The sequence below is a fragment of the Pundamilia nyererei genome, unplaced genomic scaffold (genome assembly GCF_000239375.1).
Source record: "Pundamilia nyererei isolate P.nyererei 1_Seehausen unplaced genomic scaffold, PunNye1.0 scaffold00057, whole genome shotgun sequence".
Taxonomy (NCBI): domain Eukaryota; kingdom Metazoa; phylum Chordata; class Actinopteri; order Cichliformes; family Cichlidae; genus Pundamilia; species Pundamilia nyererei.
Window position 1 is genome coordinate 2,830,634 of NW_005187458.1, and position 26,272 is coordinate 2,856,905.

A 26,272-nucleotide genomic window follows, 5' to 3' on the forward strand; every position below is an offset into this window, starting at 1 on the left:
TCTCTGGCAGCAGTGATTAGTAACTAAATACTTAAGTACATTTTTATATATATGGATTTTACTTGAAGATTTGCATTTTGGCCCCGATCCCTAGAAATATTATTACACCCCCCTCCTTCCCTATCCCTCCCTATACCCTATGCCCTCACTCCCCACATCAATGTTTCTTGGCTATAGGACTTGGTGTTTACATTACAATATAAAGCACCCTGATAGAGCTGTTGTTGTGATTGAATTAATGTTACAGTGTCCAAAACTGTTAGATGATTTCATGGATTAGACAAGTGGTGAATTTTAAAATGTAATTCTCTCTATTTTTGTAATTCAATAATGATATATACTTGATACTAAAATAAAACTTATTCTGCCACTTCACAAATCAGTCTTTCAAAATAAAATAAAAAAGTAATTTCTTTTCATCTAATCGATCTGCATGAGAGCAGAGGGCTGTACATGATTCTGAAAACAGTGATCACTGTTTTCCACACCAGTCTTTTGTAATATATTTATGCTTCATCAAATATGCTACAGCCCTATGACCCACAGTAAATACTTGTCATTGCCGTTACCTGGCACCAGCGAGTATCTAATGCAAGTATCTATTAATTCTAACGTTATGTATAATTTTACAGCAACGTCAAAATCCAAAAAAATATTTTCTTGCAAAAAGAAAACCATCAATCCTGTAATGCATGACAATTTAAAACACAAAGAAAAAGTTAAAAACATATCGTCTGTGAAGGTTCTCAGTCATCCAGGTCATCGTAGTCAAAAGCATATCCACTCTTGAAATCTGTGCTTTCTATCTGAAAACAGATTCATTTAATTCTGTTCAGTTTTATTTGTACTCTCCAAACTCACAACAAAAGGTATTTGAGGGCATTTCACATTTTAAGGTAAACCTGATAGAGCAGTGAGTCCCAAAGTGTGGGCTAAGGTACTGCAGGTACCACAGAAATAACACAAATTCATTTTTAAATTACTCATAGTTACAGTTACATATTCATATAAGCGTATTTATTTATCTAAAAAGTCAATTAAAACTGATAATAGGAGGTGTTTAGTTTGTGATATTACTTATTACTCTGACCTAAATTTACTGGGTAACTGAGTAGCATTAACCATTTCTAACCAACAGTCTGTTCTGTTGATGTTTTTTGAATAAAAATTTAAAGTAAATACATCACTTTCTATTGTATTTTGATCAGAGCGAATATTTGGTGGGATTTTCTGTTGGGCTGCAGCAGTGTTAATTTTGGGAATTTTAAGAGCATCCAAATACTGTTAAGTATTTAACATATACTAACCTGGAATGAGGTTTTAATTCATTTCTCTCAGTGGAAGCTGCTCAGTATACCTAAAGAGAGCCACATGTCTGCTAGAGAATAATTGTTTCAACTGCCCTAACTGCTTGACCTGTGTTCCAGTGGCGGCTATAAACCCAATGACCCACTTCATGTTTCACTGTTTTTGTCGGTGCACAATATGCACGTGTGTATGTTGCATCTCTTTGCACATAAAAGCAACAACACTTGTGTCCAGCACCTGTGTTGTGTGACAGTTACTGCAGCAGTGCTGAACTGCAATTCCAGATTGGTGTACATAAAACATCAATCACTGCAGACGGATACTGTGAGTGAAGTGACGGTCAGTCCTCATCCAGTTGGTTCCTGCTTTAAGATTTAAAAGTTAAAAGTAGAGTTGTTGCTGGGTACTTGGGGTGGAGTGGTGGATGTTACACTTTTGGGGGTCAGAAGGAGACATATACAGCAGGTGCTCTTATTTCTACCACCTATTTATAGACCTACTGAGCTACAGAGATATTGAATAGCACGTGAGACATGGAAGCTTGTTTCGTGTGGCATACTACTGTACTGCTATACTGACTGAATGACAACGACTGCAGAAATAAGGTCAATTGATTATCACTGCTTCTGACTTTGGGGTTGTTTTTTTGTTTGTTTGTTTTTTAAAATTGGGTACAGCAGAGTAAAAAAGTAAAATTAAAATTCTTGAAGTCAGGGTAACTCATTTGCTTCACTTAGCTTCATGAGGATTGCTGGAGCCTACCAGCGACCATAGGGCGAAAGGTAGGGTACACTGTGGAGGGGTTGCCAATCTGACGCAGGGCTAACACAGAGAGATAGACAAGCATTCACTCTGTCATTCTCACCTATGGGCAATTTAGGATCATTAATTAGCCTGACCCCACTAATTGCATGTCTCTGGACTGTGGGAGGAAGCCAGTGTACTTGAAGAGAACCCACACAAAGTGGTCCAGCTCTTCCAGGAAAAGAATAATGTAGCGCCTAAAATTTAGTCTGGCAATAATATAAAGTCTGTCCATGAAATATGATCAGTGTTGGGCAAGTTACTTTGAAAAAGTAATTAATTATAGTTACTAGTTACTTCTTCAAAAAAGTAACTGAGTTAGTAACTGAGTTACAAGATTCTAAAAGTAATTCATTACTTGAAAAGTAACTATTAACTATTAACTATTAACTATTAACCCGCTGGGGTCCAGGTTATAATTGGCCATTTTTAAATACTTTTGATTTTCCCTCCACATTTTACCTTTAGAAACTATTTACTTTGCCTTGTTTGGCATCATTCTTTTCAGCACAACCTCGCGTGTCTGAATTTGCAGTTCTGTTTTCATTTTGACATACTGTATTAACACAATGGATCTAAAATCAGACAAATAAAATAAAATCAGAGTAGAAAAAATTATATTTTTTACTGTAACAACCACAAACATGTTTAATGATAAGATTTCATAACTTTAAATGCAAATATAAATTGTCAATTTTAAAATCATATGCACAAGTTTTCAAACAACAAAGTTATTTGCAGCCATTTACCTTTTACCCCTTTTTTTTATAACCATTTCAAACTATTTACAGAACAATCAGCTGTTCTACATTCAATGAGATGCCACACAAATTATTTGTGCCACTCCAAAAAAAATAATTTCTGTCCACTATAAAGGAGAACATCACAGCCTGATCCCTGCAGGTCTGACAGCAGCAGGTTTCTACCTGGAGACAGCAGTTGCCTCATTGTTCTGACACACAACACAAAACTATCCACAACACTACACACTAACTACACAAGACAACACATTAACTACACACTCCAAACACCTAAACGTCTCAAAACTTGCTCCGTCTCTTTCTCCGCTCTCTCTCTCGCTGTCACTCCTAAAACATCCTCTGTTTTTTGCGGTAAGCTGAACACAGCTTCAACCGTCTGTTTGTTGAAAAATAGTAACGGACCGCATTTTCTTGTTAGTAACTGTAACGGCGTTGTAACGATAGGAATAGTAATTAGTTAGATTACTCGTTACTGAAAAAAGTGACGCCGTTAGTAACGCCGTTACTTGTAACGCTGTTATTCCCATCACTGAATATGATGCACGTGAAATTTCAGACCTGCAACTTTTATTGTTTGTGCTTATCCGCTTCTATGATTTTCTTCCAGAATATTGAACTCAAGGTTGAAGTTGAGAGTCTGAAAAAGGAACTCGAGGAGAAACAAGAGCTTTTGGACAAAGCAAAGTAAGTATTTGCAAAATCGTACTTTTTGTTTCCAATGTTATCAAACAAATAATTCGCTAGCATCCTGTAACCATTTTAAAATTCAAAGCGGTTTCGAATACTCAACTACTTATGCACAGATTTGTTGAAATCCCTTTAGGGAAACCTCTGAGCGAAGCACAAAAACGCTCCTTTCATCACTAGTTTGTTTCCCATGAGTCCAACAGTACGTCAGCGCCAAGGCAAGCTCAGGACCCCACGGCCTCTCATCACACGCAAGCCTGCTGGCCTGTAGACTAACCTAGCTATCACAACACAAACTAAGCTCTAAGGAATGCATGGATTCAGCACGAAAATGCTTGTGAAGTCCCTCTGAGTTCTGGGATAGAGGACAAAGAGGGAAACTGACAAGGTGGAGAAGAAGTGAGGGTCTTACTAAGGGTGTTTTTTTGTTTTTTAAAGGGGGAGGGTGATTAGAATATGGGAGTAGGTTGAGTAAAGGGCAGAGGTTTTATGGTTTGCCGAGTTGGGAACTATATGAGCTCCAGCACCTGTTTACAAGCCAGCTGTCTCCCTTTCTTTCTTCAGCCGTTCTCCTTTCCAAACAATAAACTAAGCAGAATACTGAGATCAGGATGCAAACCTCAGATTACACCATTTAATGTGCATTTGATGCTTTTTTTGTAAATTTCCCTAAAGGGAAAGATGGTCCATGTTTTTCAGGAAAAGGCTGTCTTTATTATTTTCATTTCCTGTTATCACAGCACAGTTTGTTGCTGTTATCATGTGTGGATAATTTAGACAAGAATAAGAAAAGCCATTGCCATTGTCAGCCAAGGAGCTTATGTTCTTTATTCTTTTAATATTTCAGTTAGTTAAAGATTTATATTCCTTTTCTGGTCAAATTGGGCTTCATTATTTAATAGTACGGCTCCAGTTTAGGTGACAGCAAGTCAAAAGCATGTTACCTGTCAACGGCCAGCAGCAGCCCGTATTCAGTTTGAATATTGCTATAAATAGCACAGATCAGTGTGCCTTTTAATGGGTTGTAAAGTCTGTTTCACTGTAACATTTAACTTTTTGTTGACTGCACCATTACTGCAGAGAGAGTGAGAGAAAGAGAACAGGATGAAGACAGCAAAGAAGGAGCCTTTGCTCTGGGATTGATCGCTAACAGCTAGCCTGTAAAACCAGTGTGGTATATTAAAATCATTGATTATTCATTCTGAATTATTCTTAGACACTGCAACAGGTTATCCAATGAATTATGTTGCTTTTAAAGACAAGGTGTGCGATTTGAGGTTTGCAAATAGTACACATTAGATTCTTTGAGAACAACTTAGGAATAGTATGTTGGCCAAGATGGGGCTTGAACACCCAACCTTCTGATTAGCAGGCTTCTGCTAGAGGACCCGAGCTCGAGGATGATGCACGTACCATTGAATTTTTACTAAGCTGTGGTGTGGTTAGGAAGGTTGAATACGTGTGGGATTATTTTATTTTAGTACTTCCTGTACAAGTTAATCGTTATTCATTTCAACTCATACAGATCGACGGCAAAGGGCCTGTCTAATCAAAATGAAACAGAGTTGCAGCGGCGTCTGGTGGTGCAGCAGGAGGAAATCAACCACTTACAGGAAATCATGGCAACCAAAGTCCGGCTACTACAAGAGGTACAGATAGTAGCACTGGCTAAGCAGTTCCATGGTACTAACAGGCAAAAGGAGATTTATGCTGATGAGAACATGCATATGTTTAGGAGGCTGAGCTGGCACGAGTTGAGGCTGAACGGATGGCCTCACTGGCAAACACCGAGACCCAGCGCTACCTCACTCTTGAGAAACAGATGTTGGAGAAGAGTCAAGCCTCTGGTGGAATACTCAACTTGCAGCCACTGACAGACAAAGACAGGTAATTTAATATGTAGCTAACCACAGACTTGCAACCAAAATCCCAGTTTGTGTAAAACAGCTTATTGCACTGTACATTATGAGTGCATTGGAGTTTTTCAGAGGGGTTTGATGAACCTCACCATATGTTTAATTTTATTGATTTCACTTTGTTTTTTATCATTGTGGCAAATCAGTATTTAGTACAATGAATGAAATACAAGTGCTGTGCTAGTTTTAATAAATAATTAATTCATAAAAACAAATCATTGCACAGTGTATGATTTATCACCTGAAAACACCAGCTTTTCAATTTTTGATGTGACTGCATTTTGGTGGCACATAAATACCTGTGCATAATGGCACAGTGGTTACCACTGTTGGCTCATAGCAAGAAGGCCCTGTGTTCAACTCCACCATCTGGTCGGAGTCTTTCTGTGTGGACTTTGCGTGTTCTGGTCTGTCGCAGACAAGTAACAGATTGGTGATGTGCCATGCCTCTTACCTCATATCAGCTGGGGTAAACTGCAGCTTTAGCTACATTAATGCTTGTCTCTGTTTCTTCTTTTTATCAGAATGATTGAGGAGCTGACACAGGACAAACATTCACTGCATCTTCAAGTCAAAGAGCTTGAAGTGAGACTTCAAAACCCTTCCTCTTGTCTGCACAAAGACGAAGGAAAAACTGAGGTATTTTCATGATATTCCTTACATGAACATAAGAGGGTGAGGCGATCATGCACGCACACCCTTAATATTGAAAATATTGTTATACTTTATTGCTATAAAACTGAAGAAGAAATGACAGAGTTCAGGTGACCCTAATAAGTGATTTATTTTCCTATTATGTGCAGCTGAAAGCACATAGTGATTATCTGAGGTATACTAGACAGGAGCCCCAGTGCTGCACAGTATTCACGTCAGTTTTATTAAGTCACTAGAGCCCAACCAGTAAGAAAGAGACATTAAAGAAAGTATTATGGGTACAATCAACAAGCTGTTTATTTATCTAACTAACTTGAGAAACACCTACAGTTAGTAAAATATGCCTAAAATATCCTTTATTTTTAACAACTAGTTACAAAAAAAGACATTTAATTCTTTTATGTTTTAAATAATTCTGTTACTTATTTCTTTCAGTCTCTATCAAATAAAATAATTATAAGATGTGATAATCAAAATAACTTTTGCAGACTTACATTTCTGTGCTATTTCAGAGGTTTCTTGAAGGTCTTTAAACTATGTTTTGACCCAGAGTCCCTCGTGTATATTTACATAATTTATGAGGAGTAAACCAATAGCCTGCTGCTCCTTACTTTTCACATCAGCAGTACACCGTCAGCTGTAAGGGTATAGCTAGATTTAGAACAAAGTGGAAGAGAAGACCTTAAGCGCACATATCCAAGCAGCTAATTACCTGTGGTGTCACGGTCTTTGTAAGTGATACTCATTTTCTGTGGGTTGGACCAGGGACAGCTGAGGGAGTGATCTGGAAGTGGGTTCAGGGCAAACCAAAGAAGCACAGATAGTTGACCCAAATGCAGGACAGAGCAGAGGCTTAATTTTGGGGGTCGACCTGGTGGCAGAGGAGATGGAAAAGATTCTAACACCAGTATAGGTGTTATCCCCACTGGAAGGCGCGCAGGAAGCCAACAGTGGAGGAGGAGCTTGTCAGGCGGTCAAGGAGTGAGACGATAATGACTATGGCAACATTGGACCCTCTGGCTCTGGCTCTGGCTCAGGTAACTTGGGCTTTGGCGGCAGAAGTCCAAGATCTGAGTCAGGAAGCACCAGCGATGGGAGATTCTCTGGAATCTTTGCCAGCGAAAGAGGAAAGAAAAATGCAGGACACACAGACTTGACAGGCTAGATTCTGATAGCGCCAATCCATCCACCTCAGAAGAAAGGGTTGACAGGCTGCAGGCAAAAAACAAAGTCTCAGAATTAGCCAACTTAGGAGCTCTGCACAATCTTAGGGTTAGCTGCACACAAACAGAGCAACAGGGTTTTGTTTATAGCTCTCAGTTTCACTCGAGCTGGCTGAAGGACCAACAACTGCACAAGAGCAACAACTGCAAGAGTAGTCCACAACCAGCTGTTTGGCACTGTTCCTTGGTGACAGTAAATGGCTACAGTTTGTAGATGACTGTCTGACAATTGCACTGAGGCTCTGTGTAGGATCAACACACAACCTTGCCGACCCTTTACTGTGCTGCTTGTCTCAAAACAGGACTTGCCTCTGAATTATATCACAGCATTACAACTATCCATATTTTTTCCATTCATATGGTCCAATGGCATTGAATATTTGGATATGGAATATTAAATATTTTCCAACGTTTTTTCATCTTTCAAAAAAATCCAAAGGTCTTTTGCTTAGTAGACGGACTCCAGACATTGACTGTGATCCAGACACGCGTGCCAGTCCTGGTCTAAATTCTCTGCTGGTTGCCTCAACCCCCCTTCTCATCTTCTGTCACTTTGCTCTAAGTGTTCTGGCTCAAACAGCAGATAGGTCAACCCAGTAAGATATGAAACTGTTTTTATATCTGCATGTGGGTCAGTGGAACATTGGCACGGTAGACAGCTCACGCCACCATGAAGCTAAAAATATGTGCACCTTTTTAGGACCATGTAAACCCCTGTATGCTTGTGTTTTTCTGCTTGCATTTGAATAAATGTCTCATTTTTACCATCTCTACTTATTTTTCAACAAATACTGTACTTTGAACCTGATGCAGTTCCTAAAATATGCAGTCTGAGCCTCAACACACACCTCATCAACAAATAATGAGGTGGACGAAGGAGGTGTTGATGGGGATAGCTGTCTTTGTAGCTCAAAATCAAGGTTTTGACCTGTGAGAGCTAAAAAGTAGTAACATGAAACCATGTTGGTGGTTTATGTGTGACATTATTGCACTTGTTTCTTTGCAGTGTGAGCACGAGTGCACAGTTCATGCACAGATGCAGGTAGGACAAAACTTTACTTGTGAGATCTTTGAACTTTTACCCACTGCAGTATTTTCTGCATTTATATTCTGATAGCTACCCAATCTCACGTCTACATTTTTACTGGCAGCTTTTGTTGGTGGTGTGCATCTCAGACAAGGAGGCTTCTCCATTCATAGACAAGTAGCTCCACCTTCTGTTACTTAATCCACACTGCACATACAGTATGACTGTAGCATCAGATTTAATACTCCTCTCATTTTAAACACCCAAGCATATATGTTCACTGCTTTCACTGCTTGTTTAGATAGTAAAATTAGGGTTTAGCAATGTCATAATTTAAAACTGAAGTTTCTACACCTGATATTTTGTCATCATAAAAGGTCCTGGTAAAAGAAAAATACATTCAAGACTATTGCACATTTACCCTTTAAAGGGTAATATAATAATCACGTTCATAATTAAAATAAAACAAAAACATTTTAACTGTTTGAAAAAAAATTTTCTTGTCAAACACTGACATGAGTCCTAGTTTTCTTCCCTATGATCTGAGTATATATTCCCCTTATCCACCTCTGGAGTGGCTGTAGCTGAGGTGGCAGAGCTGATCACGTATCACTCAGAAGCTCGTGATTCAGTCTCTGCGTGCGCCAGTCTGCATGCCGAATGAGTGTGTGAATGTTAGGTAGAAAAAGCATAGAGGGGGGAAAAGTGTTTGTGTGAATGAAGCAAGTTGTGTAGAGAAGTGCTATATAAAAAACAGTTTTAATTATGATTACATTCTAGTTTTCACTGTTTAGTTTCCTAGTTTAGTATTTCCACTGTTTCCTAGTCTATTCATGTTTCTACTTCTCAGTTCCTTGTTTCATTTGGTTCCCTTTCATGTCCAGACTCGTCTCATCCCTGTGTCCTCCCTAGTGTCCCATGTATGCAGGCAGTCTCGTCTCCTCTTTCTGTCTGTGTGTCGAGTTCTATACTTTCCATCGTATTTTGCCAGTCCCTCATCTCGTGTTTCTTGTAGTTGTCTTTGGCCTCTGTCTTTCTGTGTCCAAGTTATATAGTTATTTCCTATCCTGCTTCTTTTGTCTCCTCTTTGTCAGGTTCATGTGTCTTTGTCTCTGTCTCACTGTTTATGCTTCCTCTTTTATTTTGATAGCCTGTGTCTCTTGTGCGTTCAGTTTTGCTTCCCCTTCTTCATTACTCCTGATTTGTCTCTGCTGTTACCGCAGCTGTCTCTACTTCCCTAATCACACTCTTGTATGTAGATAATTTCTCAGTCTCCCTTTGTGTCTTGTCAGAGTGTCGGGTCACCGTCCATCTGCAGGTCCCAGTTATTGTGTTTTCCAGCCTTAGCCCTATTTTAAGTTCCAGTCAGTTTCTGTTTCACTTACTATTGTATCCTAATCTTCAGCTGGAACAAAGGCTTATGTTTCTCTTTCTAAAATTAGGAGGCACAGTTCCTTAAAGAGCATCAGCAAGGATCAGTGTCAGTGCAGAGTCATGTCATATGTGCAGTATATTTCTGCAAATATAGTCTCATTTTCCTCATCTGTACCAGTTATGATTAAATCATTTTTTCCTGGCGGCTCAACACACAGAAGGAATCGGTTGTTTAACTAGCACAGCAACAACTGACACATCTGAGAGAGAAAAATTGGGCGGGGATATCTGTTCTGTCTGCATCAGTGTTCATTTTCTGCTGTCACCCTTTGGTATTTCTGCCACTTAGAAAAAAGTAAACAGCGGGTGCAGTCTGTCAGCACTGTTTGGTACTTATCTCTGATTAGGATTAATGGATTTTTGATTGCGTGCCTCATTCTAGCCGATCAGTTTTTAGTGTTGTGTCTCTAGTGGCTTGTAGGGTGACAAATGTAGATGCAGCAAGGGCCAAAATAGAGTTCTGTGTTGGCCCACACACTCTGAGGAAAATAAATCACATGTGAGAGCAGTTGTATCAACAACACAGCTAGCCTGCTTCAATAAGGAAAGATGGATGATGCTTTTTAAGTGTGTGTGTGCGTGTTGGAGGGGCTTCTTTTAAGAGGAGGACAGTGGGCTGCTTCTTGATTAAAGTGTCATGTGATTCACTGACATCAATTCCAGAGAAATAACAGAGCCCATTTGCCTCCCTCCTTTCCCCCTTCATGCTGTGTGACACACATATCAAGGCCAGACTGGGAGTGTGTGCCCCTGGGAAAGGCATGAACTCATTCCATGCTGACAATTTAGAGATTAGATTTAGATTTAATGAACCTGATGGAAAACACACAGGGCTAATTTTATTGACACATCCAAACACACAAGCTGGAAATGAAAAGTAAGATTTTTAATTAAACAAGCGGTCACACCCTGATTTAATATGGATGATCTGAAAGGGAATTAGCAGAAGGTTTTGCACATGGAACATCATATGTAGTGTTAGTCCTTGCTACTGCCATTTGATTGCTTGTAGATTTCCACGAACATGATTAAAAGCCAAATAAAAACGGTAAATGACATTAAGATTTTCCGAGGGGAAATCCTACCTTATTTAGTTTTATATTTCGTCATTTTGAACATGGAGAGATCAAAATATCATATTAAAACGTTTGGTTATCGTTCAAAAAAAAAAAAAATCTCTTTACAATACAAATGAGCAGCGACTACGTTAAAATTACTAATATTTTATGACTGGATGACTTTACATTAGTAATAACACAATCAAAATAAACTATTTTTGTAAGTGTAAGAACAGACTGTTTACCTTGCATCTGCACTGCAGTTTTACTGTTAACATTTGTTAACATAGGAACTTTTACTTACAGAGAAACATAAATGTTTATGTTGACCATTCCTCTATGTTGACGGTTACGGTAAGAGTGAGTGAGGCCTCATCTTTTGCCTGAAGAAATCCAGAAATTTCATTTGAAAGACAGTCACTAGATTTAAAGGGAAGGGCTCACCAACCCCACCCCACCGTTCAGCCGAGCCAAGAAAATGGTTCAGTCCTGCCTTCTACACGAGGTCCCACTCTGACGCTGATAATATGGACTGGGGGGGGAATTCATTTATTAAAAACTACTGGTTTAACTACACATATCCAGGAGATACATTTAATATTACATCAGAGTACAGAAAGACACCAAAAAAATAATTTGGCTTGATTTGACTGTGTTAAAAAAAATTTGATGGGCTTTTGGTGTCGAAAAGAAATCAGTAGTGAAACTCGTTGCCGTCGTAGTCGCTATTACCAAAGTTGTACTGTGTCCATAGCACATCTGTGGCCAGATTAATTGAGTAAAGTGGACTAGTGTCACAAGAGGGAAAAGGCAGATTTCCCCGGGATTGGCACACCAGATTATTTCGAGCATCAGAGTGAGACATCCTCTCTTTGACACACGATCTTCGGTTTCGGTCCGCGTTGCCTCGTTGTCTCGTTTTGAAAGCACCCGGACGATTGACAGCCTCCGCTGATGTAGTGGACACAGCTGAACGGGGACGCAGACGGGAGCCGGTAAACCTTGGAACATCCAAATCGCTGACTAAGGAAGGAAATCGCGTTTTGTTTCCGTGTTCGTTTCCGGTTGTTACCTGGCAGCAGCTGCGGCAGAGAGATGCTGTCATATAAAGAGACGTCATTGATTTCAAAGGCAGAAAAAAGCCGCTGTTGTGACACACTTAACGGGATCGTTCAGGTGGAAACGGCAGGGTTGAAATTCAGCGCAGGAGTGAGATTTGAGTAGACGTCTGTGCTTCCCCACCAAGGAAGTGAAACCCATGACAGAGAAGATTCATTCACATCCGCTCCGAGGGGAAATGTCTTCGGCTGAATTAAAGGCGCTGATCACGTTGCTCAGACGTACCAGCCCGATCGAAAGGTTTGAGTAATCAGGGAAACGTGGCCACGATGCTGCTGCAGTGTGTTTGTCTCCATTAACGAGTCTGCCTTTATTTGATCTGACAAAACAGATAAATGAAATGTCTGAATAGACTGCCACCTCTTTGTTTTCCTGCAGTATCATAAAACATTTCTGCCCAAGATTCACTTTGGTTTAGATTTGACTCTGGACTCTGAATTCATCTTCCTCCTTTATCCATGTAATGGATAACTTGGAAAAACACCAAATGATAGTAGTTCGGGAGAGAAGCATCATCTTTTATCCAGCCCTGCAATGAAATTCTTACATGCATCAAAAGGAAGTGACTTTTAAAGCTCTCTTGTATTATCCGTTCGCCACGTGTTGTGATGCTAGATGTGGTAAAGATGAAGGAGACTTGCAGGATCTGTGCCCGTGAGCTCTGTGGCAACCAGCGCAGATGGATTTTCCACCCAACAGCCAAGCTCAATCTGCAGGTGCTGCTTTCCCACGCATTGGGCCGTGAGCTGACCCGGGATGGCCGTGGTGAGTTTGCGTGCTCAAAGTGCACCTTCATGTTAGACCGCATGTACCGCTTTGATACAGTGATTGCCCGAGTGGAGGCATTGTCTCTGGAGCGTCTCCACAAGCTACTCCTCGAGAAAGACCGGCTGAGGCAGTGTATTGGAGGCCTGTACCGGAAGAACAACTCAGAGGAGTGCAGCGTGGTCCCCCCTCCATCCAGTGTCAGAGTCGTGACTGAGATGGCGTCTGAAGACACTCCTGTGGTGGATCTGTCATCACTCCAGGATGTAAGATACTCCGACATGATCCAGGACGATCTTACCTTCTCCGTGTATGAGTCATGGGCTGATAAGGAATACCCTACCCTGGACCATCATCACCACCACCACCACCTCCACCAGTGCACAGGAGCAGACTCCCTCTCTGGTCACAAGCAGAGGCGATGTAGGGGTTGTGCTGCACTTCGAGTTGCTGATTCTGATTATGAGGCTGTATGTAAGGTTCCTAGAAGGCTCGGGCGCAGAAGCACATCCTGCGGCCCAACTACCCGCTGCTCAACAGCCACACAGGAAGTGGAGTTTGTGGCCAGAAGCCCTGGAGCTGATACAGCCATCACCTTTGAGTCACCTTCTGCTGGGATGGAACCTGAAAAGACCATTTGTGAGCAGAAGAGTTCCAGTCCTGCATCATCTGTGGAGTCTCTCAACACCACTGTGGACATCAGTTGTCTTCCTTTAGATCATAAAGAGAAGGAAGAAACTGACCCAGAGAAAGATGGAAGTGAGGCAATGGTGAGAAGAGACATTCAGTGGGACAAGACCCCATGTGAGAGCTTCCTGTCTGGGTTTGAGATGATGCTGACCCTCTTGCGGGGTTGTGAGCACCGGCCAGTGAAATCCCGAAGGGGCAGCAAGATCCCAGTTCTAGTCAAAACCAAACCGGAGCGAGGCCTGTCACTGCCCCTGCACCTATCACTGAGGTTGCCCTATGCAGAGACAGCAGACTGTGACCTGCACACCCACCACAGTATACCAGAGATCGTGACCCCATGTCCCCAACAGGAGCTCCAGGCTGAGCTGGAAGAGATGGAGGAGCAGTGGATGGATGATTATGTTCTGTGTGGGCCATTTCAGTTTCAGCAGGTACATCAGAAGCCTTGGATACTGGATGGCCTTTAACGTAGCTCATTCAATTTGCAGGATTAATAGTTATAGCTTTTTAATGGGAAGCATGTTCCAAAGCCTAAAGATCTGGGTGCCTCTCAGGCTTGAGAAAGGTGCAATAGTCTGTGGGGTTGCACTTTATAAAATACTTGTCAGGGTTGGGTTGCTTTAAAATCTTATTTACAGTCAAAGTGCTGACTTCTTGCAGCTGTAAACAGCCTTAAATTAGTTGCAAACTCTAAAACACACTATATATAAATAAAAAAATATAAATAAATATAATATAATAATATGGAGAACTTTGTAGGAAGATTATAGGTAGTAATTTAAAACCCAGGTGTAATCCTATTACAATCACTGAAGTTATTTTTTTTATCAAAAAAAGTGAGTACAAACTAGGGGACAAGTGTCAGATTTGCTCCACATTAGAATCAGATGTAGGGGCGTCAGAATAAAGCGAACTATTTCTGACCAGCATCCACACTGAGTGAGGTCAGACCCCTCTGAATCTTCTCTTGCTTGTCTCCTCCACTGCTGACAAAGCTGAACACACTCACCGCCTTGATTACCCTCAAAGGAAGCATAAATAACCCTCTTTTACGGTATCTTAGCGACCCTTCCATTGCTATGGAAACCGTTTCCAAGGTCTGCAGCCATCGCTCTGTAAAGGCTCTTCTGTCTACTGCAGCTTCATAACTTCTATTGTCATGTTAATGAACAGTTAAAATGTGGTTCAGTCTGAAAGGAGCGTACAGACACACAACAGCTATGTGATAGTCTATTATTGTCAAACATATACGGCTATTGTAATGCAATACACAAAACTGCACAGTGCACACATTAGTCCAGGAATGAAGAAACAAATATGTCATTCATAGAACTAAACTCTGGATTATTTTGCTGAGATTTCTGTACCCTTGTGGTAAAGTACTCAACGTGTAATATCAGCAGAACTGTTAGAAGCTTTCTGGGTCTTGTTCTGGCTCATCACTCTCTGGCCTCCAAAGATGTAGAGCAGCTGTCTTACAGTGCGATTTATGACTAGGTTCATACAAAAATAATAATAATAATAATGGATTGCATTTATATAGCACTTTTCGAGACCCTCAAAGCGCTTTACAATTCCACTATTCATTCACTCTCACATTTACTCACTGGTGGAGGCAGCTACAGTTGTAGCCACAGCTGCCCTGGGGCAGACTGACAGAAGCGAGGCTGCCATATCGCGCCATCGGCCCCTCTGGCCACCACCAGTAGGCGGTAGGTGAAGTGTCTTGCCCAAGGACACAACGACCAAGACAGACAGAGCTGGGGATCGAACCGGCAACCTTCCGGTTACAAGATGAGCTTCCCAAACACACCCCCCCAAAAAAAATACTGTTTTCTGAAGCAAATACGAGGCTCACCGAGTCAAATCAGGAAAATATCTTGTGATTTTTTTTTTTGTTATTTGATACTTGCTTACTACAATACAGAATGTCCAAAGGCTCACAAATGGGGAATTCTGTTGTTAAATTCCTGACTACTGAGACCATGTTTGTGGGGGGGGATCTGCTTCACATTTATTGAAAGGGCCTTGGAAAAGTATATTTTAGTGTATGTAGGATTTGATTAATGGTTTTGACCAGAAATCAGTGTTCAAATGTTCCCGACTGTTGTTTTAAAACACATTTCAGAAATGAACTGGGGATGACACAATTTCTAAGCCCCTACAAGTATCTTATTCTGCATTATGTTGCATATCAGATTATTTAATTCAATCAGACAACATAGTGATGTAAATATTAGCCCCATTCTAGTGTAATTCGTTAATATATAGAAAATGAAGCGATCGTTCCTCTGGTACAAATCCAGTTGGTTTACGCTTTCTTTCTTTTCACCACACTGCTTGACACAGTGTTGCTCTGGGACACAGCTGAAATGACTGTAGAAAAGGCTGCGCACAGAGCTAATGTCTCCAAGGGCTGAGTGACATCACATCATTACAGTCTCATAAAAACAAAAACAAGGAAGTCAACAAAATGCTGCTATGGCAACACCCACTTCCAGAGGAAGCCATCCGACACCAAGCTGACATCACTTTCCACTTTCACTCCATCATCCACACAACAGCTGCAGCAATAATAAAAGACTGTGTTTATCTGGAGGACTATAACTTTTAATCCTTGGTTAAGAACCAAACTTTAAATTTAGGTTTGTCACAGCTCATAATAACCCACAAGTATACATTCGTAACATGGGATGCAAAGAAAAGCAGACTAATCAGACTGCTACTATAACGTTGTAATCAACAAATGTTAAGACTTAACAACTGTATTCATCAATCATCAGTATTATGATAAAAATGTACTGTTTCATCGCCATACCTCATCATAATCTACTAACACATTCTCCTCACTGGCTAATCTGTCATGCGTCCTCCTGTCTCTTTTTCAGCGATTGATTGACAATCAGCAGGGTCAGCTCAGTTATTATGAGAGTGCTGCAGGTCAGTGTGTTGGCGAGCTGCAGAAGGCCCAGGATCAGGTGCGCTCACTACAGGCCAAGATCAGAGAGAGCGAGACGAGGAACCAGGTACAAAGACACCAGTCTCCAAAACTACAGCTTCATCTTCTTTTTGCCTTCATATACTTTGAACTTGAAACATGACACTGTCAAAATATCCACTTGTACAGCTCTTAGGAGAGCTGAAGCCTATCCCTGCTAATATTTGGCCAATGGCAAGGCACACCCTGGACAGATCGCTGGTGTTTTGCAAGGCCAACACAGACAGACAGTCATTCACACTTACATTCATACCTACAGCTAGTTTAGAATTGCTAATGAATCTAACATGCATGTCTTTGGACTGTGGGTGAAAACATACAAACACATGCCGTAATATATTCCAGATAATGTGGAATTTTGTTCTGGGTGTTTGTGTGTATGTAGAAGCTGCAGGAGCGTCTAGGTGAAATGGAGCTTGAGCTGCGATCGGCCCAAGAGGATGCCCAGCAACAGGAGAGAAATATCCAGAACCTCACTGATACTGTAAACTCCAAACAGGCAGAGGTACAGTAGTGATAAATAAGGCTTGATAGTAGATAAAGGAGGGAATTCAAAATCTGAGCATTGCAGAGAGAATGAAAGTAAGGTCAGAGGTGGAAGTGCTGAAAACCCCACAGTTTCACACATGAATTGTGCCTTTGATTGTGCAGGTTGCAGAGCTGTACAGGGTGATTGAGGAGCAAAATAAGACACTGTGCTCACTCAAAGAGCTTGCCAACCGCAACCAGCTGCAGCAGCTGCAGGTTGGTCCTCCACACAAAGCACAGTTCTGTTTTATTAATTACCAAGCTGCCTATCTAAAATAAGTTTTCAGCATACAATAAAAACACGTTTCAGAGTTGAGTTGAGTTTCATTCCTGTTTGGTTCCTCACCTGCCCTTTATGTCTTTCTTTCTTCCCTGACTGGTTTTACTTGCAGGCGTCTGGTGCAGAGACTATTAGAGGTCAGGGTGAGGTCCTGGCTCTGCAGGCCTCTCTGTTCCAAGCTCAACTGGAGCTGCAGGCTGGACAGAGAGCCCAGTGTCAGGCAGTCAGGACTCAGGAGGACCTGAACCGGGCCCTGGAGAGACTAGAGAAAGAGCTGCAGGGGTCGCTGGAACACAAGAGGGAGGCAGAGAGACACAACCAGGTGAGAAAATGACTTCTTTTTTTAATGAGGGTGTTTTCGTCATTCTTCTTTTCTTTGTTTTAATTGCATCGTGGTTCTTTTCACTTTATCGTGTCGTGCATGCGCGACACTCAGGAGCTGCAGCTAGCTCTAGAAAAGGCTCGATCAGCTCTCCAGGAGAGAGAGGAGCAACTGAGAGAGGGTGAGCGAGAGAGACAGAGAGAAAAGGAGGAGAGAGAGAAGATCATCGGCGACCTGAAGGCTTCCCTGAAGACCAAAGAACAGCTGGTGGAGGTTGGACACAATCAAACAGTCTGTAAACAGTAAACAAACCATCATGTTCGACGATAATAAATACAAACAGATCTCATTCTTGTCAATATTGTATAATAAACACAGAAGTGCACATGACTAATGCTTAAAATGCTCCGCATCTGAGCAAAGAACGACAAAACTAAAAGTAAGATGAGCTGCAGTTGCTCTCACAGCCCCTAGACGCTTTCTGAAAACTTCAGCTCCATTCAAGCTCTATTTTGTCTTTGTGGATAAGTAGGATTGTAATTACTCTGCAGTTGACGGTCTGTTTGCTGTCCAGCAGGACTGCTGTGAGTTCCTGGAGGATCCAACGGAGAAAAGAGACTCTGTGCTTCAGAAACTTCGCCAGCGTATAAAGGAGCGAGACAGAGCTCTGGAGGTAAACACAGCAGTACGCTCGCCAACACATGACAAAAGCCAAAACAATTAGACCAACACAACATGTCCTGTGAACTCCTTTATATCATGTTAATTGTTAGTAGTCTAAGATGGTTGAGTTTGTGGGTTTAGATTTTAACACATGTCATTTTAGTTAGATGGAGGTTAAAACAACTTTATTTCCACAAACCCTGCAGAAAATAGTGGATGAGAAGTTCCGCTGCATGGAGGAGAAAGACGAGGAGACTCGTCGCCTGCAGCTGCTGCTCAGAGAAAAGGAGAGAGATCTAGAGAGACAGCGCTGCGTCCTGGCCAGCAATGAGGAGACCATCACTGTAAGAGGACACACAAAATAAACTCATCTTTTTTTCTTGGCAGTATGTTGCATCATCTTGCTTCCTTATTGGAATGTTTGTGTCTGTATCAGAGCCTGGAAGTACTGCTGCGGGGTAAGGCTCTGGAGCTGGAGCAGGTGTGTGATGCCTGGAGGAACGTCCAGAGGCAGCAGCAGGAGAGTGAGGAGAGGCAGAGCTGCATCCTGAGAGAGAGAGATGCCATCATCAACCAGCTGCAGAAGGCACTGCACACTTGCACACAGGAGGCTCAGGTAGAGAGAGATCGGCAGGAAGAGTAACATATGTTCCTGCAGAGAAATATTCCCAGGATCGTGTTAACCAATAAGTATATTCTTGTTTCTTATCTCATCTGCAGGATCTGCGCTGCTCCTTGCTGGCTCAGATCCAGTCTGCTCCAGGTGATGTTCTGGAAGAGCTTAAGGTCCGGCTCCACCTCAAAGACCGCCTCTTCCAGGAAGTACTGGCTGACCGGACCCATCAAGCTCAGGAGCACCAGAAGGAAGTTCAGGATCTCCTCAGAAGCATCAACAGCAGAGACCAGTATATTAAGGTAGAGCAGATAAAACATGTGAAATCCAAGAGTGAAAAGAAAAGGTTGAATATACAGAAAACCTGACAACACTCTCCCTCCAGGACTCTGCAGTCCGCCTGAGTGAGGTCATAACTGAGCAAAAGTCAAGACTCCAGGAACTTCGCAAACAGCTGAGCTCAGGTTTTGGATCACAGCCTGACTTTGGAGCAGACTTGGCTTTGGAGCTTCAGGCAGTGCAGGAGGAGCTTTTTCTGGCTCTAAGGAGGGAGAAGGAGAGTCAAGAACTTACCAGGAGTCAGACTGCAAGGCTAGACTCCCTCAACAGGACTCTGCATGTGAAGGAGGAGATCATCAGGGTTAGTGTGTGAGAATACAGAAGGTATCTGTGGAGTATAGTAGAACCTCTTGTCTAATAAGCTGATAGTGTGTGTATGTTGCCTATGCTTGTATGTATATACATGTCATGAGTTCTATGCGTGTGAGTTCATGTTTGTTTGTGCTGCAGGATTTTCAGAGGCAGATGGTGGATCCTTCAGGCCTCCCTCTGGTGGAAAGACTGACCCAGGAGGTCCAGGAGCTGCGGGAGAGACTGGGTCAGGAGGATAACCCCCCAATGAGAGGCCCTGTCCTAGGCCGTGACCGGCCTAACAGCAGGCAGCCTGACTTTGGAGGTGGGCACCAGAGAAGCATGGGACAGTATCTGTAACAGCAGCACTTCTAGCACTGGGGAGCGGTGACTGTAGAATGGCTTACTGCACTGTGGTGATGGGATATGTACCATAAATCTATCAGCTGAAACTCTAACATGGAAAGTAGATGAAAGCGGACGGATGGATATTGATCTGAGCTTGTAGCGTCCCAAAAAAGAACATCTTGTTTAATAACTTTATAAATGTTGTAGTGCAGTTATTGTGAGTTTGCACAATTAGTGCTGCTTCTTTTGCGTGTAAATGATAGCAAGGCATTTAATTTTAAATTTTTTGAATAACACATCATCATTATGATTATAACTGCAAATATTGTGGTAGTGTGCGCTTCAGAATGTAACCTTTATATGATGGTGTTTGTGTGCCTTTGCATGTTTTTTGCAGCAAGTTTGAGATTTCTGTATACTTAACTCAAGTCACATGCTGTCTGAAGATCATGGAAATCTGAGCACATTCCACATTGTGTTTAGCACAGTGACTGTGTATATTTAGTTTGCATGCTTGCTTCTGTGCATTCCAACAACTACTGGTCCAGTTGCTCTGTTGCTGTTGTTGTTAAATGAACGAATGTCACACTAGAACACAGTAAGTATGAAGTATCAAACTGAATAATATATGTGCGTCTGCACAGACACCACGAGAAGCCACATTTGTTGCATTGTAGGCATTTCTGCACCTTTTTCCTTGAATTTTTCCCCGTCCAGAGCCAAACACCCTTCAAAGTGGTTTGTAATAAATAATAAACATACTGTACCTGATTAATGCCTTTGTGATTTCAGAGGTTTCAGATTATTCTACTTTAGTACTTGCGAAAGCTGAAATTCTCCTTTTTTTCCTTCTTTAATGTGCAATGTTCAGTATTAACTCACGTAAAACACACAGTGGCACAAGCACACGGTCCACCTTTCAGAGGAAAATCTCTCCTTCATTCCCCCTCACTGAGTGAAAATGTGTCAGACTGAAACATCTGATTAATATGCATAAATGTCATAATTTGAAATTTAGCATATAGAGATTAAGTTGATGCCAAGGTCACATTTATTTATCTTTAATTTTTTTAATTCATTATTTGTCAAGAAATAATAGACATAAACATCAATCACATAAGAGGAACCTGCCCCTGTATCTGATCTGGATACTAGTAAATTTGCATACCGATACCTTAATATATAATTGTTTACTTGTATCTGCAAATACAGACATTGTGGTAATGCTAGTAATCATTACTGGTGAGGTAAATACAGATTTCTTCCATTATTTTAATTCAATATTAAAATGAATAATTACTTTTTACCAGTCTTCATAACAGTAACTCATCTTAAACATAGACTGTGAGGCAGTCCTGCCTTAGCTCTTTGTCAGCTACAACTTTATTTCCAAGGCTCAGAACACTCAACATCCTGTCATCTTCAGGGATTTTTAAGCCTTCTCCATCCGTCTTTTAAGTCTTTCTCGCTGGTTTTAAATTCTGGATTAAACTATATGACTATCCCTGGGATCCCATTCTAGGGCTTAAGTGTAATCCCCTTTAAACTACAGCAGAGTGCAATAAACAAGAAAATCAAACTCATACAGCCTAACACTCAGACTGTTAGACAAGGCTGTGCTACAAATTACCAGCATGATTCTGAGGGTGAATAATATTAGAAGAATTGAGCAAGTGATGGTCTCACACTCAGTTGTAAAACTTCTGAAATGCTTAAAACTGAAGTAAAAGAAAAAGCAGATTGATCTTCTTCTGATTTGGTTGTCTTTGGTCTGCTTCCTGCAGAGCTGAGCGCTGAGGATGATGTTGACGCTGATGATTTGAACACTGAATACACTGAAAGCATCGACGAAGAAGAGACTGACACCAAGGTATGAGAGCAACCTTCAGCTGTTATTGTTCATCTTGCTTGTACAGATAAATCCCGCAGAATAAATATTATGCACAATGTACTGTTTCTAATCATTTGATCAGAATTATTGATTCATTTACTTCTGCGTGTGTACAGAGTTCTGAAGGTCCAGAGAAGAATCTGTCCCACGGCATGCTGCTTGAAAGTCAGGGGCTAATCAAAGTCAAGCAGCTGGTGGAGCAGAAGAGGCTGGTTGAGAGAGAGCTGGGAGAGCTGAAGGCTCAGCTGGAGAAAGCAGGATTCTCTTCAGTATCACAGATGAGGTCATTTTTTTGAGATTTTAAACTCCAAATTAGTCTGTTTTGTCTCTAGTAGTGTAACGGTTAATGCATATGATTCCAGCTGAAGACACAAATCGCCGTTGGAGTTAATCAGGAAGCGCATCTGGTGTAAACTCTGTCAAATCAAAGCCTGCGGAGCTACACATAGCGACACCTTTTGGCAAAGCTGAAATTAGCTTACTATTTTCTGACAACACTAATCTATTCTTGGCCACTAGAGGACAGTAGAGTCTATCTATCCATATAGCTATTTATCTATTTATTCATTGTAACCTCCCTCTGTTACAGGAAAGCTCTGTTCAGCTTGCAGGTAGAGAATGAAGAAGTAAAGCGTCATCTGAATGGAGGGTTGGAGTGTGCCAGTGAACAGAGTGATGAGCAAAATGCACTGGATGGTGAAGACAAGGATGAAAATGAGTTGGATGTGACCATAGAAGAAGAAGAGGAGGAGGAAAACTCTGAACTGTGGGATGCCTGGGAAGGAGAGCTTTGCCTGTCCCAGGCCAAGAGCCAGAGCAATGATGAACAAAGGAAAAGGAGAGCCAGCAGACATCAGACGTTGCCACTGGACTCTAAATCGTCACAGGTGGGAGGATCCTAAATATACTATTATTGCACCATTCTGTAAGGTGTGGTGTAAATTAAAAACAAGAAAGTATCAATTTAAAAACCTGGTGTTTAAAAATGTTTTTGACAGTCACGATCTTTCCCCCCTGTCTGTAACCAGTACAATGACCTGGGTGGCGAGCTGTTCGCAGATTCACAACAGGCCACTGCGTCCTCTGCAGTTTGTGAGAAGGCAGTTCATCTGCAGCAGAAAAGCAAAGAGCTGCAGGAGAGGCTAATGGTTTCTGAGGCCACAGTGCAGGCTCAGGCCGAGCAGCTCAAAGACTACAGGGACTTGCTCAGTGAGTGGACACAAACTTCACACTTATCCTTTTAACAAATGTGGCGGTGATACTGAATTTGTGATGTCAATAATAAGATAAGACCTCAAAATGGTCCAAAAAATGCTATGAAGTTGACGAGGATAGTAGATCCAGCAGTGTCAAACATAATGAAATAAAGCTTCTTCTTCTTCTGTATCCCTGCAGCAGAGACAGCAGTGCAGCAGGACAGTAAACAGATCCAGGTAGACCTCCAGGATCTGGGCTATGAGACCTGCGGCCGCAGTGAAAATGAAGCTGAGAGAGAAGAAACCAGCAGCCCCGGTGTGTATTATTATCACCATATAGAAGACGCTGTGGTTCTTTGAGACCCTTAGTTTTGAATTTTATATCAGTAATGTCATTCAATTCTGATTAATGTTTTATTAAGAGTTGTTTCTAATCATACAATGTCTGTAAATATCCTGAAATTTATCTCGTCAGTGTTATTTGTCGGGGTATCATAGAAACAGCAGAGGGCAGCCAAGTGCAGTCTTTGTGCCAAACAGTAGCCTTCTCTTCACGGTCCAGTGCATTCTACTCAGCACTGTTTGCATTCCCAGCTTAAAAGCTCGATGGTTAGTCAAAACTTTGACCTGAAGCCTTGGCCTGTAAAATGAGAGTTCCTGGCTGCTCTATTATACTGTGCTTTGGTTTTCATTGACCCCTTAGAGGGAAATCAAATCAATAGAAGCTACTCTGAGTGATTGCCATGAAAGTTTTTGAGAGCCAGAGTTGTATTTGGATGAAAGGGTAGTCTGCCCAGACTATGGGCCTTAAGATGACATTAACCGATGTTACTGATGCTTTGTTTTTTCAATCATATATTTCAGTGTCACTCACAGGAAACAGAGTCTGAATCTGATGAACACATTGTATGTTTCCTGACAGAGTTTGATGACCTAGAAATGTGTACGTCTCTGGAATGCGGTTCCCAATGGTGGCCTGCCAGCAGCAATGACAAAACCACCACCCAGAGCTGCGGTTATGGTAACGAGGCCTCCTCTCTCCAGCACCTTGTTAAGGACCTCCGCTCACAGCTATCCCGCTCCCAGGGAGTGATCTCCGGGCTCCAGAGCCGCCTCCGTTCCCTCTCTACCTCTAGTGAATATGGTCCTTCGATACCCCACAAGGTCAACTGGTCCATCCAGGCATCAGCTTCACAGAGCCAGGCAGAGGATAATGAGGGCTGGCAGTCATCTAAGGGAGGTCAACTAGGTTCACCCCATCACCCAGACAAGGACCTAGAGAGGCTTGTGTCTCGTGTGGATGCACTGGAGGACCAGCTGATGAAAGGTGGAAAGAAGGCTGCGGCAGAGGATGGAGTGTCTGCCACCTTGCCAGGGTAAGAAAGACGTTGCGATGCAGTTTTTTGTTTGTTTTGCTTTTTTTCTAACTCTTTTCTTTGTTGGTGGGGTGGGATAGCAGTTTCTTTTGTTTCCAGTTCAACACAATGAGTGTTTGTGCCAACACCAAGAACATAAACCAGATCAATATAAACAGATTATTTGACAGTTCAAGAGTGGCTGCTTTTTTACCCTAAATAGTGCCAGGAAGAGTCTGCTTCTGCAGACCCTCAGACAACGCCAAGCTGTCGTAGTCCAAAAATGTAAAATTCCGGAAATTCCTGAGGCATAGAGATCAATCCTGTTGTCAGACAAAGAACCAGTGCCCATCACCAATTTCAGTCGTTTGTTGGAGAAGAATAGGAATATCTTCATTAAAAAGCTACAAGCTTGCAAATCTGACTTGGTTAAATCAAACTTTTACTATTGTTGTCAAATATAGGTAAATTTCAGTAATTCAGTCTTTTACTGATTATTTTCCTTTTGAATGCCATTAATAAAATCCTTCATCTGATAAGGATGAATTGAATAAAGCGCTTTATACAGCATTCCTCTACATTTTTTAAAATTTCTATCCACAGCTATGCTCAGTCTGTCCTGTACATGTATTACATTTTAAAATGTTAATAGCTTAATGCTCATTATAGCTTTATTATAGCAAATATATTAAAATTGTATCTATTGGTAACTTTATGGTGAAATAAACCAGGAAAATAATTTTTAAAAGGCACTACAAAAAATCCTAATATGAACTCGCTGGGGTCGGGGGTGGGGTGGGGTGGGGGGTTTGATTGACAGAAATTGCCTAAAATGAGCAAAAACCCATTTAAACAGTGCTTGTCAGTATCAAGCTTTAGTAATCAAGTGTAACCACGGATGCTTTTATGTAAACTCGGCAGCCTGACAGTGAGGGGATTAACTAACACGAGGTTGGGAACATGCTGCCCCATTTGCCATTTATGAATAAACTGTGTGGCTTCAGTGAAGCTTCAGTTCCAACACTGTGACACTGACTCAGGTAAAATATATAGAGAAATCTTTCCCCCATAGGAAGTAAGTCCAAAGAAATTAGGAGCAGGTGTGAGCAACGGGCATGAGCATATCAGGATGACTTTGTGTTCTGAATGATTGAATAATTACATCTTTAATGACTTTTAAGAAGAACTGTAGATTTACAGTTGGAAAGGTCTCTTGGAGCTGTTTGTAAACAACTGCATAGTTCAAGATCTTCATTTCAAATAGTACAAGTAAAAGTTGTTTAGATGCATCACCACTTTGCAAAGATCTGGAAGAAGAACCAAACTGTCATCCTCAGATGAGAGGAAATAACATCAACGACACTGCCTTAAAGTGAGGCGAGTTTCACCATGAAATGAGACAGCGGCAAACAATAAAAGAAGCAAAAAAGCTTTCAGGTATTATTTTACACATTGTCAGGTGTGCTACATTCTTCTTTCTTTTCATTGTGCAGAAAATTCGACACACTGATCCAGGCTCAGGCCAAAGAACTGTCTCACCTCCGCCAGCGGCTACGAGAGGGTCAGGGTGTGTGCAGCATCCTCACCCAGCACCTGGGAGACACAACCAAGGCGTTTGAGGAGCTGCTGAGAGCCAACGACATCGACTACTACATGGGCCAGAGCTTCAGGGATCAGTTAGCTCAGAGCAGTGCTCTGGCACAGAGAGTTAATGCCAAATTTGGTGGAAGTGAGTCTGTTTTTGTTGTTTCATTGTACAGCCTTAAAATCAGACCAGATGCGAAGTCTCAGAAAGTACAAACGACACCATGGATTTCTCATGAGCAGGGAGTGCAGATAACAGTTAATGATATTGATGCTCTTTCTTTGTTTTCAAACAGGAGATTGTTCTGAAAACCCAGATAAGACAGAGCTACTTGCCATCCGGTCAGTCCTCATTACAGCTTTGTGTGTGTGTGTGTGTGTGTGTGTGTGTGTGTGTGTGTGTGTGTGTGTGTGTGTG

At 41.6% G+C, this 26,272-nt stretch overlaps 1 protein-coding gene across 9 annotated transcripts in view; it reads left to right on the forward strand.

The window, feature by feature from the left end:
* Nucleotides 1-26,272, forward strand: part of pde4dip (phosphodiesterase 4D interacting protein) — a 77,379-nt gene that overhangs the window by 29,699 nt on the left and 21,408 nt on the right. For 5 of the 9 annotated variants that reach the window (XM_005734283.1, XM_005734286.1, XM_005734284.1 and 2 more), the window contains exons 1-20: nt 11,207-13,877; nt 16,335-16,472; nt 16,830-16,949; nt 17,096-17,188; nt 17,365-17,574; nt 17,689-17,847; nt 18,149-18,247; nt 18,444-18,581; nt 18,674-18,853; nt 18,958-19,152; nt 19,236-19,490; nt 19,640-19,805; nt 21,613-21,698; nt 21,836-22,002; nt 22,309-22,606; nt 22,748-22,928; nt 23,115-23,231; nt 23,838-24,291; nt 25,764-25,999; nt 26,151-26,196. In XM_005734283.1, coding sequence (XP_005734340.1) covers nt 12,600-13,877; nt 16,335-16,472; nt 16,830-16,949; nt 17,096-17,188; nt 17,365-17,574; nt 17,689-17,847; nt 18,149-18,247; nt 18,444-18,581; nt 18,674-18,853; nt 18,958-19,152; nt 19,236-19,490; nt 19,640-19,805; nt 21,613-21,698; nt 21,836-22,002; nt 22,309-22,606; nt 22,748-22,928; nt 23,115-23,231; nt 23,838-24,291; nt 25,764-25,999; nt 26,151-26,196 — 4,616 coding nt within the window. In that variant the 5' untranslated portion in view covers nt 11,207-12,599. Of the gene's footprint in view, nt 1-3,480; nt 3,558-5,085; nt 5,210-5,295; nt 5,448-6,000; nt 6,116-8,359; nt 8,396-11,206; nt 13,878-16,334; nt 16,473-16,829; nt 16,950-17,095; nt 17,189-17,364; nt 17,575-17,688; nt 17,848-18,148; nt 18,248-18,443; nt 18,582-18,673; nt 18,854-18,957; nt 19,153-19,235; nt 19,491-19,639; nt 19,806-21,612; nt 21,699-21,835; nt 22,003-22,308; nt 22,607-22,747; nt 22,929-23,114; nt 23,232-23,837; nt 24,292-25,763; nt 26,000-26,150; nt 26,197-26,272 lie in introns of those variants that run through there. The other 4 variants (XM_005734290.1, XM_005734289.2, XM_005734291.2 and 1 more) reach the window with 3 other exon arrangements.